This window comes from Rhineura floridana, chromosome 2 (genome assembly GCF_030035675.1).
Source record: "Rhineura floridana isolate rRhiFlo1 chromosome 2, rRhiFlo1.hap2, whole genome shotgun sequence".
Classification (NCBI taxonomy): Eukaryota; Metazoa; Chordata; class Lepidosauria; order Squamata; family Rhineuridae; genus Rhineura; species Rhineura floridana.
In genome coordinates this window covers 157809761-157828390 of record NC_084481.1, presented here as the reverse complement: position 1 = coordinate 157828390, position 18630 = coordinate 157809761, and the positions used below count along the sequence as shown (strand labels likewise).

Here is an 18630-nt window from a genome sequence, read left to right as displayed (position 1 = left end):
CTGCGTGATCTTCACAATCTGGACCAAAAGGACATAGGTGAATTTCCACAGCAAGCATGAAGTTGTCTGGGGGCAGGGGGGCAGAGTGAGAAGCAGCAATGAATTCACTCTCTATAATTTTGTGTTATGTCATGTCCCCCATGGCAACTATGTTGTTTTTGCTGCTGCTGCTGCAGTTAAATTTTAAAACATATGCCTGAGGCATGTGAACTTAATGGGGCTTACTTCTGAGTAGATATATATAGAATAACACAGTTAATTAAGCACTGAGCTATTTGGCTGGTGGCTGATGTGATATATTATTTTCGAAGAAATGCAGGTGAGTGAGCGGCAAGTGAGCTCTTCATAACCTTGATGACGTTATCAGTCCAGTAATAGATCTGATGCAGTAAATGCAAGGAAAGATCTGGTGCTGGTTTTGCTGCAAGGTTTGGTTCCTTGAACCATATTCTTGATAGGTGATGAGTGGCTGTTCCAAGTTCTAAGTCCGTCTGTAAGCAACGATTACCCTTCAGTTTGACTCTGCTTAAGAAACTAGCCCTTTTCCAGGATCATTTTAAGTCAGCTAAAATGCCTCAGAAGAATGTTAGATAATGTCCTCAAGCACTTCTGAAAAGTGAGATGAAGAACATCTGCTATTCTATCAGGGGTCAGTGTTAATTTTCTTGTACAGAATGATATCATCACATTTGGATAAACAGCTGAACTTGGCACACATTAGGTAGGATAGGAGAATGGTCAACACTGGGCTCCATAGTGTTTCTGAAACAGTCCATAGAAGGTTTGAACTGCATCCATGCTACAGTCTCAAGCTTTAGTTAGTTTAGGCTAGAATCTTACCTGGGAGTAAGCTTCAGGGAAAATAGTGGAACACTTCAGAGTAAACATGTATAGGATCAGGCTATACAAGCAAATAAATCTGTAATGGGTTAATAAATCAAATATTAAATCAATAAGGTTGTGAGTTAAAGACAAAGCTTATTATGAACTAACAGGAAATGAAAAAGAAAACAATAAATATGGTCTTTCCTTCTAACAATATTATTTTCTCCTTATTTTCTTATTCAATTGTAAGTTGTCTTAGTTTATTCAATATGTCAAAAAGGCATAAATATGGATATTTTGGTAGTATGAAAATGGGGTGTATTCAACCTAGCACAAACACAAAAAAACTTTGATAAGGAATGTCCCACCTCTCTTCCAGTAGCTCTACATGCGCCCCCCATTGCTGAGGGTCACCTGGTCCACAGAAGAGGCTTTTCAGGGACCACAAGGGGATGCAGCAAAGAGGAGGGGGCAGATAATCCCCTAGTACAAGGCTTGGTTGCACTCATGTTCATCTGGATGTAACCCCGTGTAGGTAAATATTATTATGTAGTTAGCTACAGGGCAGAATCAGCTAAATTTTGTTCAACTTATCCCATGCACGCAGCAACAAGATGGCAGAAGCTCTGAAGTATAAATTTGGTAAAAAGGAATCTGGTTTGGGAGTTTCTGTACAGGAAAAGCAAAATGGCTGTGCTTGTGTCTCTTGTAGATCTCTAGAGTTGCTTTTTTTTTTTTGCTTTGCAGGCTACATCTTAGAGAGGAAGAAGAAAAAGAGCTATAGGTGGATGAGGCTGAACTTTGACCTTCTAAAGGACATGTCATATGAAGCAAAAAGAATGATTGAAGGAGTTATGTATGAGATGAGAATTTACGCTGTTAACTCTGTTGGTATGTCCCGGCCTAGTCCTGCCTCACAGCCCTTCATGCCAATTGGTGAGTGTCAACACATGTTGGGTTACTTCTAAAATGAGGGGAGCAAGAGAGGCACATGAACACAATTACATGTTTCTTTGTCCACTCAGTAGGGACACAAAGTCTGTATTTTTACGATCAGTGGCTACTTCTTTACCTGTTTTATCATTTGTGACCTTTTTTGACACCTCCTTATACATGCTGTTTCATGTGACCCTGTTTGTAGAATTAAAGGAGCAACTCCCAACTTGACATGAACAGTGTGTAGGTCTGAAATGAAATAAAGCATTTACAGGGCCTGTAGCTCTCTCTCAATGCCTTTCTAACAGTCTCTCTGCTAGTCTCCCTGACTCACTCCTGTTCTTCTTTCCAGTTCCACCCCCTGCTCCTGCTACCTTTACTTTAAGCTTTATATATTGCTTCATCTTTCCTTTCAATAGTTCAAATAGATAATTGACTTATTTGGGGCTAGAGGCTGCTAGCATATAGCTCACCATAGAGACCTAGACTTTAATGTAGGTCTGATGTATACTTCTAGGATTCAAAGTCATCCAGGTATGCTGGTCGTTTTGCCAGCCTTCCACTTCTTGTTTGTTTGCCTGTACAACACTTGCTTCTTTTGTGTCTGTGTCTTTGCTTTGTGGACTGGACTCTGCTTGTGTATTGTTTGCTTTGTGGACTGGACTCGACTTGTGTATCTCTTTGATTTGTGGACTGGACTCTGCTTGTATATCTCTGTTTAATGTGGGATCTGTGGCATCTCTCTCTCCCATGTGAAAGTTGGTCCGGAGCCTGGAATCTTTCACTCAGTTGTGCTTTCCCTTTGCCCACACTCCACAGCTGCCTTCAATTACGTCTTAATCACTGTCCATTCTTTGTGACAACTTCATAAGACCTATGCAACTCTAACAGCATCCCCCACAGTGGCCTTTTGCCATTCTTTCACATGTGGACTTACTGGCTGTATCCAGACCTTTCCCCCTCTGCACAGTGGTCTCAAGTCCCTTGCTCATTTCTTATACTGAGAAACCTGACAATACTGTTGTTTTTCTAACTGCTTCTGTGTATGGTCGCCCCATCCCCTTTCAGGCTGTAGCAAACAGTCTCTCATGGGCAGCAACATCTTAGTTTTCAGTCCCATCAGTCTTTGTGCTGGGCTATTATCCATTCCTTGGGAGGGGATATTACGGCAATCCAATAGTGCCAGATAGGGATCCCCTGCAGTCTTATTTGCCTTCAACAAGAGTTTCTTGGCTGTCTTTACTGCTGATTCTGCCTTCCCATTGCTCTGTGGTTACCCAGGTGATAAGGTCTTATGCTGGAAATCCCATTTAGTACAGAACTCCTTGAATTCTCTTGAAGTGTACTGAGGGCTATTGTCTGAGAATAAGGTGTCAGGTAGTCTATGCCTTACAAAATGAGCCTTATGTTTCCTGATCACTGTTCTTGCCTGAGTGTCCTCCAGGTAATCTGCCTCCCAAAAATTGTAGTAGTCTACTGAAACCATATAGTTTCCATCATTAAAAGTGAACAAGTCAATTCCTACCTCCTCCCAAGGCCTGGAGGGGACATCATGTGGTTTTAGAGTCTCCTTTTGCTGTTTGCCACTGTATTCCTTGCATACTTCACACTACTCCATGTGTGTTCTCAAGTGGGCATTCATGCCTGGCCAGTAAATGCACTTCCGTGTTTGCCTAAGGCATGATTCAGTTCCCAGGTGTGAGGTGTGGAGTCTGCTCATGATGTCTCACCTCAGGGCTGCTAGTATCACTGTGTTATCTCCCTTGAACAGAATTCCATCCTGTGTACACAACTCATCCCACCACTGATTACATGGGGCAATCTCTGGTGGTACTTGTTTGCTGTGTTCTAGCCAGCCATCTAGGATGCTGCCTGTAACACATCATCTTGTTCAGTACTGTGCTGTATAGCCTTGAGACTGGTTTTGGAGATGGGCAGGTCTTGTACCATATCGATTGACTCTGTTCCCTGTTCTACATATTGACTCTGTTTTCTGTTCTACATATCTATCCATGCTGACCTCAAGAAAATATGCTCTACTGAGTGTGTCCACCACTTGCAGGAACTTTCCTAGATGGTATTTTATATTTACATCATATGCCTGAAGTCTCAACAGCATGCGCTATAGTCTCTTCAGAGCAGTCGGTAAGGGTTTCTTCATTATGATCTCTAATGGCTTGTGATCTGATTGAACATCTACTTTCTGTCCAAAGGTGAACTGATGGAACTGTTCCAGTCCATACAACACTGCTAGTAACTCCTTTTCTATTTGAGCTTATCTCCTTTCAGTTTCAGCCATAGCTCTACTCGCAAAGGCTATGGGGCTGCTGCTGTTGCATCAGTACGGCTCCAAGGCCTCCTTCAGAAACATCACACTGCAGTACCAGTTGCTCTGCTGGGTTGTAATACTTCAATATTGGGGCCTTGGTAAATAGTGTTTTGATTCTTTGGAATGCCTCCTCTTGAATCTCTGTCGGTTCCCAGGCTGCATCATTGTGCATTAGCCATCTAAGTAGCTCACAAGTGTCTGACAAGTGCACACAAAATGTGGACAGGTAGTTAACCATCCCAATAAGGCACTGGACTCCTTTGACATCTTGTGGCCTGGGCATCCCTTTAACAGCTCACACTTTTTCTGGGTCTGGCCACAGTCCTTCCGAGGACAAAAGTTGTGCAATATAGGGTACTTCTGTGCTTCTCAGCTGTATTTTGTCAGCATTCAGTTTAATGTTCCTCTCTCGGCACGTGCTGAGAAGTCGTTGTAGTTTGGTATCATGGTCTTGTATTGCCTCTTCTCTGTTATCCCCTTCTCCTATAACAAGAATATCATCAGCTACAATTTTGATGCCTTGAAGCCCTTCTAGTGCCTGGTTCAGCTTCCGCTGGAAAGCTTCAGGAGTTGGGCTTATCTCCATGGGCATCCTTAACCAGTAGTATCTGCCAAAGGGTGTGCTGAAAGTTTATTTATTTATTTATTTATTTATTTATTGTATTTATATACCGCCCCATAGCCGAAGCTGTCTGGGCGATTTACAGTTGTCAGGTGGCTAGATGGTTCATCAAGCTCCACATGCCAAAATCTATTCCTCACATCACAAACTGTAAAGACTTTTGCACTAGACAAGAAAGTTAGCACATCTTCAATTGTTGGCAGTGGGTAATGACTTCTTTTGAGTGCCCTGTTAAGAGGTTTTGGGTCAATGCAGATTCTTAGTTTTCCCGATGGCTTCCTTATCACCACAAGCACTGCTGATCCAATCAGTGCTTGCTTCAACTGGTGTGATAATGCATTTTTCTTAGTTTTGTCAATTCTTTCTTCATTGGTTCCAGCATGACTAGTGGGATTCTGCATTTTGGTAATCATACTGGTTGCACGTGAGGGTCTATTTCTAACTTTAGTTTCCTTTCAGAGACACCCTGGAATACAACTCCGTAACTTGATAGAATGTTGGGAGGGAACCTACTGACAGTTCTTGTTCATGTGTAATCTGGAGGATATTGTAGTGTTGCACAGTAATTAAATCCATGGCCTGTGCTGCCCGGCTGCCCAGCAGTGGATGGGTGTCCCATCTGTCAATCACTATAAATTCCAGAAGACACTGTTTGTTGTTTCAGGGATTTCTTATAGACAGCCAGCACTTTCCTAGTGGCCTCACCGTTGTTTTGTTATACATTAACAGAACTTGATGACATTTTTCCAACCTGATGCTGCTGCTCAATAGCTTTATGGAAAGGACATTGCAAATGGCTCCACAGTCCACTTGGAATCTGATAGGTCTTTGCTCTAGCATCATTGTTGCAAATATGGCTGACTTGTTGCCTGCTTTTTCTGTTATGTGTGGCTATGACTCTGCCTCATTTACACAGAAGATCTCCTCATCTGTGGTGTCCGGTTCCCTTATCACAGCATGAACTGTTTTTTTCTTGTCGAGGCTACTGCAACACTGACTCCTGAAGTGTTTTTTCTTTCTGCACCCTGTGCACACCCTCCCGTAGGCTGGGCATTTCTTGTTCTGCCTTTCATGCAGTTTTCCATAGTACATGCACTGAATAATATTGTTTCTCTCTACCACTGGTCTGTATGGTTCCTGCTTCCCAGAGTCCTTTAAGTTGTGCCTATGAACATGCTGTGCATATGCGCCTGTTGATAATGTTTTAATGCTTTGTTTAGACAATTCTGCTGCCCTTGCAATTTGGAGGCATTGTTCCAGGGTTAGATTCACCTCTCTTAGCAGCCTGGCCCCTAAAGCAAAATCCTGTGTGCCACACACAATTCTATCCCTAATTAGGGAGTCTGTTATGTCCCCAAATGTTGAACCTAGAGTCTTCAGTGCTGTAACATAGCTATCTATTCCTTTCCCTTCTTCTTGGTTTCAGATAGAAAACTGATATATCTCTACAGTTTCATTTTTCCTGGGATCACAGTATGCATCAAACACTTCTATTAGCTGTCTTAGTGTTTCTGGGTCCCTGGCAGTAGGGTTTATTTATTTATTTATTCAGAGCTTGGAAAAGTTACTTTTTTGAACTACAACTCCCATCAGCCCCAGCCAGCATGGCCACTGGATTGGGCTGATGGGAGTTGTAGTGCAAAAAGGTAACTTTTCCAAGCTCTGTATTTATTACATTTATATACCGCCCCATAGCCGAAGCTCTCTGGGCAGTTTACAGGGCAGGTTTATTTATTTATTGGATTTATTAGTTGCCCATCTGGGAGGATATCCGCCCACTCTGGGCTACGTTCAGTCAGAAGTATAAAATTACAATGAACAATAGACATAAAGACATTAATACATTAAAATCACCACCAATAACTGCAGAGCCCAAAGAACCTAACCCACCTAAAAAGCCTGTTGGAACAGCCAGGTCTTCAAAGCCTGGCGAAAACTCATCAGAGAAGGGGCCTGGCGGAGGTCATTTGGTAGAGAATTCCATAAGGTGGGAGCTACAATGGAAAAGGCTCTCACCCTAGTCCTCACCAGTCTATATGCTTTGACTGGTAGGATAACGAGTAGGCCTTTCGAGGTCGATCTTGTTGAGTGGCACCCATGATGACATTGAAGGCATTCCTTTAAGTAAGTTGGACCAGCACCATATAGGGTCTTAAAGGTTAAAGCCAGTACCTTGAATTTGGTCCGAAAAACTACCGGTAGCCAGTGTAGCTCCTTCCACACTGGAGTGATATGATCTCGGCGGCGGCTGCCTTTAATCAGGCGAGCTGCCTCATTCTGTACCAGTTGCAGTTTTCGGACTGTTTTCCAGGGTAATCCCACATAAAGCGCGTTACAATAGTCTAGATGGGAAGAGACCAAGGCAGGTACCACCGAGGGGAGCAAGTGGTTGGGGAGATAAGGGTGTATTCTCCGTATCAGGTGAAGTTGGTATAAAGCTGCCTGGCTCACTGCGGAGACCTGAGCCTCCATAGACAACTGGGAGTCAAGAATGACTCCCAGACTGCGGACCTGGTTTTTCAGGGGCAGTTGTATCCCATTGAACATCAGATCGATACCCCCCAGTCTTTCCTTATCTCTCACCAACAGTACCTTGGTTTTATCTGGGTTCAGCTTTAGCTTATTCCTTCCCATCCAATCACTCACCGACTCCAGGCACTTGGATAGGGTTTCTGCAGCCAGCAGCGGTGAGGATTTAAATGAGAGATAGATCTGTGTGTCATCCGCATATTGGTGACATTGTAGGCCGGATCTCCTAATGATATCTCCCAGCGGTTTTACATAGATGTTAAACAGCATTGGGGAGAGGATGGAACCCTGAGGCACCCCACACGTGAGAGGCCAAGGGTCCGAAACCTCATCCCCCAGCGCCACTCTCTGGAATCCGGACCCTCGCCGTAAAGCGGAAATCGCCGTAAAGTGGAACCCATAGACTATAATGGGGCCGTCGCGCAAAAATGATGCCAAAACATCGCAAAACATTGCAAAAGAGCAAAAATCGGCTTTAAAATAGAAAACGAAAGCCACCGCATTAGCGGAACTCCGGGAAGCGAAGTGCCGGGAAGCGGGGCCCTACTGTACTTTATTTATGTAAGTCTGAAATGGCATAAAGTCTGTACAGGGCCTGCAGTTCTCTCTCACTGCCTCTCTTACAGTCTCTCTGCTAGTCTCCCTGACACACTTCCTGTTCCTCCTCCAGCTCCACCCCATGCTCCTGCTGCCTTTAGTTTAAGCATCACACACATTGCTACACATGGGAGTAGTGAGGTTGCTGATGAATTTCCGACTGTTAAAATTAGAGGTATGAGAGGGAGAACTAATTGACAGTGACCTCCCATTCCCTCTCAGCTTTCCCGTTTCCATTATGGATGCAAATATAATTGTATACCACCCAGTGCTCCATTAATCTCGCCCCCAATGAAGCTGCAAGGATAGCTGATTAAGAAAATATCCATGGGACTTTTTTCTGTAAATAATCATGATGACCCTCACCATGCAGTATTTCTATCAGTCCCTGAACTAAGGGCAAACTGTGGGAGTCTTGGGGAAGGAAAGAACAATTTGAGGAATTGAGGTAGAGCAGTAACAAAAATGACTAAAGTGGTGGTTCAGCTGGCAGAAGACCATAAGGAAGGGGAAGAGCTTTCTGAAGGAAAGGGTGTGCCACCTCAAGACCCCAATGATGGGCAAGCAGAGAAGGATAAACTGCAAGAGGAGATAGTTAGTTCTGATCTTCAACCACCACTCAATAGTTGGGCTGTGGAAAGTGAAGAAAGACAAGGACCCCTGCAGGAAGCAACTGAGCTAAAAGGTCCAGGGTTTTAATGGAATAAGAAAAGATATACAGTAGGGCCCTGCTTATACGGCGGGTTAGGGACCAGGCCCCCGCCGTAATGCGGAAATCGCCGTAAAGCGGAACCCATTGACTTTAATGGGTCGCATCACGCGAAAATGTTGCAAAATGCCGTAAAATCGGCTTTAAAACGGGGAATTTCCCCGAATTGAAAGCCGCCGCATCAGCGGAACGCTGCAAAACGGAATGTCGGTAAGCGGGGCCCTACTGTACTTGATTAGATATAAGGCTTCAACTTTGGAGACAAGGCATTGGGTTTGTAACATGCATTGTGGTAATGTGCATACATCTGTACTCCTATGTGCGATGCACATACTTTACCTTTTTTAATGTTTGGCTTTAATTATTTGTAATCACAGGTAAGTGAGTAAACTGTGTTGCAACATCACGACGTGGGATGCTAACATTACGTTCTCTATCTCTTATGTGATTTATTTTTAACTCTGGTACTATGTGGTATGGAACATTCTGTATATATGAAATATTTAAAGTAATGCACACAGTATGTTTAGATATCACAGCATTGCCTGGCTTATGATAAATAAGCACACACATGGCATGGCAAAAAAATTATGTCAGTGTTTTGTTTTTGTTCCACATAAGTTACTGAGTATTTGTCACTTCTTACAAAAATAGGCCCTTTGCAGTCTTAGCTGAAACATTTTGCCAAGATGTAGAACAATTTGGTTTTACACAGTGGAATCTAAAGGATGGAAATGATGGTCCTTAAATTCAAGGTATCTTTAGATACAGGAAACATGTTTAAAAGGTTAATGGTAGTAGTGATTATGAATTTTGAACATGAAGGTCATCATTAACTTCTTGAAATTGACTGCCCTTCCACAAATGTGAATTTTTTTTATCAGTAAACAAAGAATATTTTTGGGATCATTTTGTATGCACTTTTGGTCTCTGCCCTACACACATTATTTTCAGAGACACATAAGAACATAAGAGGCTGCTGGATCAGGCCAGTGGCCCATCTAGTCTAGCATCCTGTTCACGCGGTGGCTAACCAGATGCTTGTGGGAAGCCCATAAGCAGGACCTGAGTGCAAGAGCACTCTCCCCTCCTGTCATTTCCAGCAACTGGTTTTTCAGAATCATATTGCCTCCGACTGTGGAGGCAGAGTATAGCCATCATGTCTAATAGCCATAAATAGCCTTAACCTCCATGAATGTGTCTAATGCTCTTTTAAAGCCTTCCAAGTTGGTGGTCATCACTGCCGCCTATGATACACAAAACTCACCTAACCCAGTTTAACTTTCTCTCACACATATGCATTTACACATACTATTACATACACTCATGAGCATTCTGCTCTTTCTCCCTTGCCTAGGCTATTATGGCTGAGAGAGCAGACAAATGAGGCTTGTCCCTATTGCACTGCACATAAGAACCATGGGATTCTTCACATATCACATAGAAGTTCTTGTAGATGCATTGGTACTTATGGATCCTGGTGGTGTCATTCCTGGGGCCAACACATATTGAATTTCATTGGTCTCCTTAAAGTAGGCACCTGGTTGGCCACTGTGAGAACAGGATGCTGGACTAGATGGGCCACTGGCCTGATCCAGCAGGCTCTTCTTATGTTCTTATGTTCTTAAGTACCATCAAAGTGAACTCAGAAACTGAGCCTCCCCTGCCTTAATACCTGAGTTTGGGGGTATGAGAGAGTTTCCTGCAGGGAGGGCTTGTGTACACCCAGACCAAGCAGGATTGCCCTTCCTTTACTCTCTCTCTCTCTCTCTCTCTCTCTCTCTCTCTGTGTGTGTGTGTTTGTGTAAACAATCTCACTTACTGCTGAGTTTGTGTGTGCAAGAGAGTTTCCTGCAGGGAGCTCTCTTATGCACCCAGATCAAGCATAACTGCCCTCCCTTCACATCCGCTGATTTGCAGTGAAGGAGTGAAGGCAACATTTTCAATCAGGCAACTACAAAATATTTTATGCAGGAAATGAGAAATTAAGGAGAAACAGGGTTGCTTTAATAGTGAGAAGTGATGTAGCAAAAGCAATTAGGACCTATAATGCAAGGTCTGAGCAAGTGATATCAATGAGATTTAATGGGAAACCTATTAAGATAACCATCATTCAAGTCTATGCTCCAACGGCAAACACAGAAGAATAGGAAGTGGAGAGATTTTATGCAGAAATACAGGAAGAAATTGATCACACACCAAAATAAGATGTTCTGATAATCATGGGGGACTGGAATGCAAAAGTAGGGAACAGAGAAGAATTAGGAATTATGGGGAAATGGAGTTTAGGAGATAGAAATGAAGCAGGAGGAAGACTTATTGAATCAAATTGATTATATAATTGGTAGCAGAAGATGGAGAAGTTCCATACTTTCTGCAAAAACAAGACCAGGAGCAGACTGTGGTACAAATCATGAACTGGTAATATCGAAAATCAGAGTAAAGCTAAAGAAGAAGAACAACGCAATCATAATGCCAAAATACAATTTAACATCCCAGAAGAATATAAAGATCAAATAAGGAACAGATTTGAGGCTTTAAACTTAGTTGATAGAGTACCAGAAGAACTATGGAATGAAGTCAGAGACATTATCAGGAAAGAGTGCAAAAACAATACCTTTAGCTAAAAAAAGAGAAAGACCTCAATGGATGACTGAAGAAACTCTTAACATGGTTAAAGAGAGAAGGAAAGAAAGAAAAAAAGAGATAGAAACATGGCTAGAACCCTAGATGCAATAGTACAGTGATTAGTACATAGGGACAAAGAGAATTATTACAAGTTATTGTATAGAAGTAAAAGAGCACAACGAAAAAGGTAGAACAAGACCTCTATTCCAAAAGATTAGAGAAATGAAAGGAAAATTTAAACCAAGAGTAGGGATGTTGAATAATCAACAGGGGAACACACTGACTGACTGAGATGAAATAAAAGGAAGATGGAAGCAATACACTGAAGAACTCTATAAAAGAGATGCAAGAATGACAGATCATTCACGGAGGAACTGTATGATGAAGAACTACAAATTATACAATGTGAGGTGGAAGCTGCTCTTAAAATACTAGAAGAAACAAATCACCAGGAACAGGGTATGCAGTAATTATCGAACTATTGCCTTAATATGCCATGCAAGTAAAGTAATGCTCAAGATTCTACAACAAAGGCTCTCACCATATATGGAGCAAGAAATGCCAGACGTCCAAGCTGGATTTAGAAAGGGAAGAGGCACCAGAGATCATATTGCAAACATACGTTGGATAATGGAACGGATCAAGGCATTTCAGAAGGAAATCATCCTGTCCTTTATAGATTACAACAAAGCCTTTGACTGTGTAGATCATGAAAAACTATGGAATTCTTTAAAAGAAATGGGGGTGCCACAGCATCTGATTGTTCTGATGCACAACCTATACTCTGGACATGAGGCTACTGTAAGGACAGAACATGGAGAAACCAATTGGTTCCCAATCAGAAAGTATGTGAAAGAGGGGTGTATTTTATCATCCTGTTTGTTTAATGTACACACAGAACATATTATACAGAAAGTGGGATTGGCCCAAGATGAAGATGTGAAAATTGGAGGGAGAAATATTAATAATTTAAGATATGCAGACAATACCATACTACTAGCAGAAACCAGTAATGATTTGAAATGAATTGTGATGAAAGTTAAAGAGGAAAGCACAAAAGTAGGACTACAGCTGAACGTCAAAAAGACTAAAGTAATGACAACAAAAGATTTATGTAACTTTAAAGTTGACAATGAGGACATGGAGCTTGTCAAGGATTATCAATACCTTGGCACAGTCATTAACCAAAATGGAGACAATAGTTAAGAAATCAGAAGAAGGCTAGGACTAGAGAGGGCAGCTATGAGAGAACTAGCAAAGGTCCTCGAATGCAAAGATGTATCACTGAACACGAAAGTCAGGATCATTCAGACCATGGTATTCGCAATCTTTATGTATGGACATGAAAGTTAGACAGTGAAAATGCAGAAAAGAGAAAAATCAACTCATTTGAAATGTGGTGTCGGAGGAGAGCTTTATGGATACCATGGACTGCGAAAAAGACAAATAATTGGGTGTTAGAACAAATTAAACCAGAACTATCACTAGAAGCTAAAATGATGAAACTGAGGTTATCATACTTCGAACACATAATGAGAAGACATGATTCACTGGAAAAGACAATAATGCTGGGAAAAGCAGGAGAGAGTAGAAAAAGAGGAAGGCCAAACAAGTGATGGATTGATTCCATAAAGGAAGCCACAGACTGGAGCTTACAAGTTCTGAACAGGATAGTTTATAACAGATGCTATTGGAGGTTGCTGATTCATAGGGTCACCATAAGTCATAATCGACTTGAAGGCACATAACAACAACAGTGCTTCAAAGACCCCCAAACAACCGATTGTCAGGCACTTTCAAAGCTGAGCAAATTGGCTTACCTGTATGATGTCAGGTGTAGGGCAGATGTGTGTGGCTTGACCAAAAAGGCCTTGCGGGCTAAATGGGGAAGCCTGGCAGGCTAATATTGGTTCCCTACCGCTGACCTACATTATCTAGTTTTAGACCTAGAGCTGGCAGGATGGTGCTTTGCTATCACGCACTGACTGATTTGCAGTTTTGCAAATCCACTTAATTCAGGGCCTATGGAACTGAACCATACTCGGGTGGGTGGATGGACCACCGCTGCTTTGCATTGATATTTTTGTTGGCTACATGAGCTATTAAGGACTCACTGGCAGACATTTTCCAGTTGTGAGGCACAGAAATATGAAGTAAATAGCAATTTATAATGAGGGTACACCTGGTTGTTTTTGTGGTATTTTGATTAATTTAGAAGTCTTACACTAGTCAGCTTAATATATGTGTACAACAGAAGGATAAATGTGAACTAAGGACTGTATGATACTTCATATACTATTGCTCTCTGGCCTATTATAATAACCACAGTAGCTGACAGATCTACATTATTTTCCCTGTCTTTCAATTTTGTCAGGAATGCCTGTTTCCTGTTGTACTTTTAGCTGAGAGCTTTTGTGTGACAAGAATTCATTCTAGAGAATGACTATTTCCTCATCTCTTACTAAGCTATTTCCCCTCTCATTATGTCACTTCAAAGATCAATAATTGCCACATCATCTGTTTAGCAGTCACCAGTTCATGTGACGAGAGGATTATTACAATATATGCTCCATGAGAGTGTTTAGAAGCTGCAATTAGTGCTGAATGTAGTTGTCTCCCTCCTGAAAGGAACCAGTCACCAACAGCATTGATGGATTGATTTGTTTGTTTAAGGGATTTTTACTCCACTCTTCAGCTGAAAAAGAATGACCTGCAAAGATCAGTAATAAGACAGTCCCTGCTGTCAGAGTTACCATCTAAAGGCATGACACAGAAGGAAAAGGGATTGGGAGGGAAGAGAAAAAAGCACTAGTTCTTAGTAACAAAATGACACTTGCTCCCCACCAGAGCAGACAGACCTGCAGCCATGGGCTGCTCTTAGTTCCAAAGCAGGTCTTAACAGGCCACCATAATGTAGCCTTGCATCTTGACCTTCCTCACAGGGAACCAATGGCCTCTGCGGAGGAGAGGGGGCCGGCTAGGCCCAGCTGGTGAAAGCAGCAGTGAGATGAGGTGGCAAAGGTGGTGCTTCTCTTGAGGTCTACAGGTCCTGTCCTAAAGACATTGTATTGATTGTCTATCAGCTTCCAATCCCAGTTTCACCTATAAAGCTCTAGATGGGATCTACATAACTAGAAATCAATCGCCTCTCCCAATATGTACTCTCCCACTCTTTGGAGTAAGTCAATATTACATCAACAAAACCAGGGAATTCTTTGTCATGGCAAAGGCATTTTGTAGAACTTATTCCAAAGTCAAAAATCTGTTGCAGGGATTCTGTTAGCAAGTAACCCCATTTTTATTCCTATAGGTATTTGGTGATGTGCGTGTTGAGAATGGTCTTTTTGAATGGTTTTAGATTGTATTGATGGTTCTATACTTTTCTATTTTGCAAAGTTCTGAGTATTTGTAAGCCACTTAGATATTTTTAAAGAGAATGCTGCAATATTACATTATTAGCATTAAACAAATAATCCCATGTCTCTGGATTTTATATTCTGCTTAGCTCCTCCAAGTGAACCAACACATTTTTCAATAGAAGAGGTTTCTGACACTTCTGTTACTTTGAAGTGGAGACCCCCTGAACGAATTGGAGCAGGTGGACTGGATGGCTACAACATTGAGTACTGCAAAGAAGGATGTGAGTAAGCCCCGATGCCTTCCAAACGGTATTGCATTAAGGAATTGACAGCGTGTTCTAGGCTAATCAGTTTAGTCATATTTCAAGGCAGTAATCTTTGAACAGATAAAGGAGATAGAGAGTGGTATTGGTCAGGGATGTACCTCCCAAATTTGGATTTGGTACCAAATTTTCCATTGATTTGCTTATTCTGTATCATTGCAGATCAGCGTTTTATGTAGCAATGGTGTGTCTGTCTTCAAACATCTGACACCAGGGGGCAGGAATACATGGCTTGCACGCCTCAGAGATTTATTTATTTTTTACGAATTAACCATTGCCTATAATTCTGTGATTATTATGTTAATAACTGTGACAGAACTAGCATACATGAGTATGAGGCAGAAGTCCCTCATCCAACTCTTGGGCTCAAACTAACAATTAGCAACTGCATGACTGGTACTTTCAATTGCAGGTGTGTGGCCCCCAATCTGGACTGGGACTCTAGTGTGGAGGTTCTTTAATGCTTTGCTTTCCCAATGTGGTTCTGATCTGCATTGGGCTCCCTGCATCTGTAATTTTCATTGGGTGGAGGGAAGTTCTCATTCACTCCAAGGGGAGCTTTTTTCTAATGTCTGAATCAGGGCTACAGCAGGTCAAAGTGTTAACACCATCTATACCCCCCACAAGGTACCAATCCTGATCCTCACCTTGTGCGCATGCAATTTACTTTGAAAAAGCCAATTGCTAACTGTTTGATTCCGCGTCTTTTCTAGTTTGGCCCTCAGTTCAGCCAGGGATTCAGCTTAGCCAAGCCACTGTCTCTGAGTCCTAGCCCCTTCCTCCACCTCCAGTCTTTTAACAGGGAGATGCGCATGCACTGAAATGCTTTCATTTCAATGACTTGACAAAATTCTCATGTGCGAATCATTATATCTGAGTTCAAGAAATACTGATATAGTTCTTCTCCAAAATCACCTTCATTTCTCAGGTGATCCCTTCTCAAAACACTGTCTTCTCTCTCTTTCACCCCCCCCCAATTGCATGTATGTCACTTTTTGTCTGCAGTCCTAAACACTCTTACTAGGGAGTAGCGCAGAGCTTGGAAAAGTTACTTTTTTGAACTACAACTCCCATCAGCCCCAGCCAGCATGGCCACTGGATTGGGCTGATGGGAGTTGTAGTTCAAAAAAGTAACTTTTCCAAGCTCTGGGAGTAGGTCCCTTGAACCTAGTGGAACTTTGTTGTATTCTCAGTAAAAATGCTTAGGGTTGTGCCCTCAGTCATAGTTCTCTAAAACTCTGCTTGAAAGGGGGTGCCTAGCAAATGATCTTCTGTTTGCAGCTACAGAATGGATTCCAGCACTTCATGGTCTGATTGAGCGTACTTCTGTCCTGGTTAAAGATTTGGTCACAGGAGACAAGCTTCATTTTCGCATCACTGCTGTAAATCTTGCAGGTGCAAGTCTACCAGCAATTACAAAAGAGGCAATTACTGTCCGAGAGATCTTGCGTAAGTATCTAGAGAAAGCCAGCATGGATCACTGAGGCCATATCTAATGATATCATTAAGGTGGAGGTTCAGGAAGTAGCACTAGGGCACAAGGCAGAGAAAAGGGACAAACGAATCTGCTCATATGCATACATCCCACCAGATACCCTAATACACTAAATTCATATAATATATTAATTTGAAAGTATGTAACTAATGATTACAGAAATATTGTTAAAATGTTATTAGCAGGGATACTGGTTTTATCTATGTTTCATGCCCCCCTTAATAACAAAATGTGGTATTTAGCATAGAATCAGATTTATTAATCAGATTATAATTTAAATAAAAGGGAACCTTTCTAGCAGTCACAGTTGCAGAGGAAATCCCCTTTTCCCCCATGCCTCTCTTCCCCTTCAAACTGTAGCATCAGTGGCTGCATTGTATAAAATACAAAAATGTGAAAAGGACTGTAGAGCTACACATAATGAACCAGTTTGCACATAATGTGAAGCCAAACCATAGCTTAGTGCAAATGAGCAAACATGCTGGTCCCTGGAAGGAAGAATACGACCATTGTGTTCCTTCTCTGGTCATGCGGCCGCCACACTGCCCAAGCCTAAGCCGTGGGTTGGCTTAGCATTATGTCTGAACCCAGGCTCATGGTTTGTCTTGCTTTAGACAAGCTGTAACTAGCAGCAGGACCAGGAAGGAGTGCTGTGGCCATGACCTTCACTCCAGGAACCTACACATTTGCTCTAAGCCATGGGTTGGCTTAGTGTTATGTGTGGACTGAGTCAATGGGTACTGCCCTAAACTAATCTGAATGCCACTCTGTCTCGTGCTTTATTCACATTCTAGTAATTTGTATAATACATTGTAATGAGACAGAAGGCAAGTCTGAATGATTTCTTAAGAATCTCTCTAACCCTGTGATTTGGTTGTAAAAAGATTGCTAGAGTGGGTCAAACCGGTTGGACAAATTTAAGCTGGCAGATTCTCTTTTGTTAGACTTGACACATACACCTCAATGGCTGGCCTTTGCATAAATAAGGTAATGGCCAGAGAGACCTTCTGGATGGGGGCATGCCTTTTTCCCCTTCACTTTCCCCCTCCCTACAGGGGATGAGGTCATCAAGTTGCTTGTGAAGAAATTGCAGAGACTGTAAAATTACTTGGGAGTGCTGAAGGTGCTTTCCCCCCCCCAAAAAAAAGACTGATGGGGGAGCAGTGTCTGTTGCAGTGGTTTCAGATGGGAGTTTTCACCTATAAGTATGTTAATAACTCATACATTCCAAAATCACCAGTCTTCTTCAGTGACCTCATTCTAAGGAAATAAAAATGTGGACAAGCAATGGAATCCCTGGGCAGTACTCAACTAACTTTTTGCACTAGTGCACAATGGGACTTTCCCCCTCTCCTGCTCCCACACTGTCTCCAAATCTGCTCTGGAGGGTTCAGGGAACCCCAAAAGCAGATTTAGAGAGCATGTGGGGATTTAGGAGAGGGGGAAGTTAAGTTATGCAAGGAGAAATCCTTGCACCGGCGGAACCAGTCACTTAGCACTGTGTTGAATACATCCCCCTGAAACCTCACCATGTGGAGAACTGGGGTGGGAACACACTAAAAACCATATGCAAATAAATACTAAAGTATAAAAAATTATAATGAAGGACAGAATGTGCCAAAATGCCCAAAGTAAATTACTTGGTATTTTTAATAGATGGGTATGCTATACTTGGTTGTTAGTGAATATAATATAATATAATAATATAATATAATATAATATAATAATAAAAACATGGCTTTGAATCCCCACACAGCCATGAAACTCACTGGGTGATCTTGGGCCCATCACTGCCTCTCAGCCTCAGAGGGAGGCAATGGTAAAACCACCTCTGAATGTTGCTTACCATGAAAACCCTCTTCACGGGGTCGCCATGAGTTGGGACTGACTTGAAGGTAGTACATTTCCATTTTTTTCACAAATATACACAAACAATAATAAGGTAATAACTGCAGAATATACAGAACATGAACACTAAACAAAAAAATTCACATCAAAAATGAATAAAAGCAATACGAATGCCACTGGAATGCACACCAAGAAAACTAGATTACAACAAAAGTGCCTGATTTGCACATCAAAAATGGATAAAAGTAACAAAGGAGCCAGACGCGTTTCGACTATAGTTCAAACATGATAAGAAATCCCTCCGATTTTGGTGTCTAGAGTCAAAACTTCAGGCAAAGAGATGATCAAACTGCTAAAACATTTATATATATTAATTGTAGCAGCAGCACTAGTGAATTGGTAAGTTAGTTATGTACTAATTTTAGCATTA

The 18630-nt window shown here is 41.9% G+C and overlaps 1 protein-coding gene across 1 annotated transcript in view; it reads left to right on the top strand.

The window, feature by feature from the left end:
* Positions 1-18630, top strand: part of MYBPC3 (myosin binding protein C3) — a 123945-nt gene that overhangs the window by 81337 nt on the left and 23978 nt on the right. The window contains exons 24-26 of the mRNA XM_061613178.1: positions 1573-1761; positions 14681-14815; positions 16139-16306. Of these exons, the coding sequence (XP_061469162.1) occupies positions 1573-1761; positions 14681-14815; positions 16139-16306 (492 nt within the window). The remainder of the gene's footprint in view (positions 1-1572; positions 1762-14680; positions 14816-16138; positions 16307-18630) is intronic.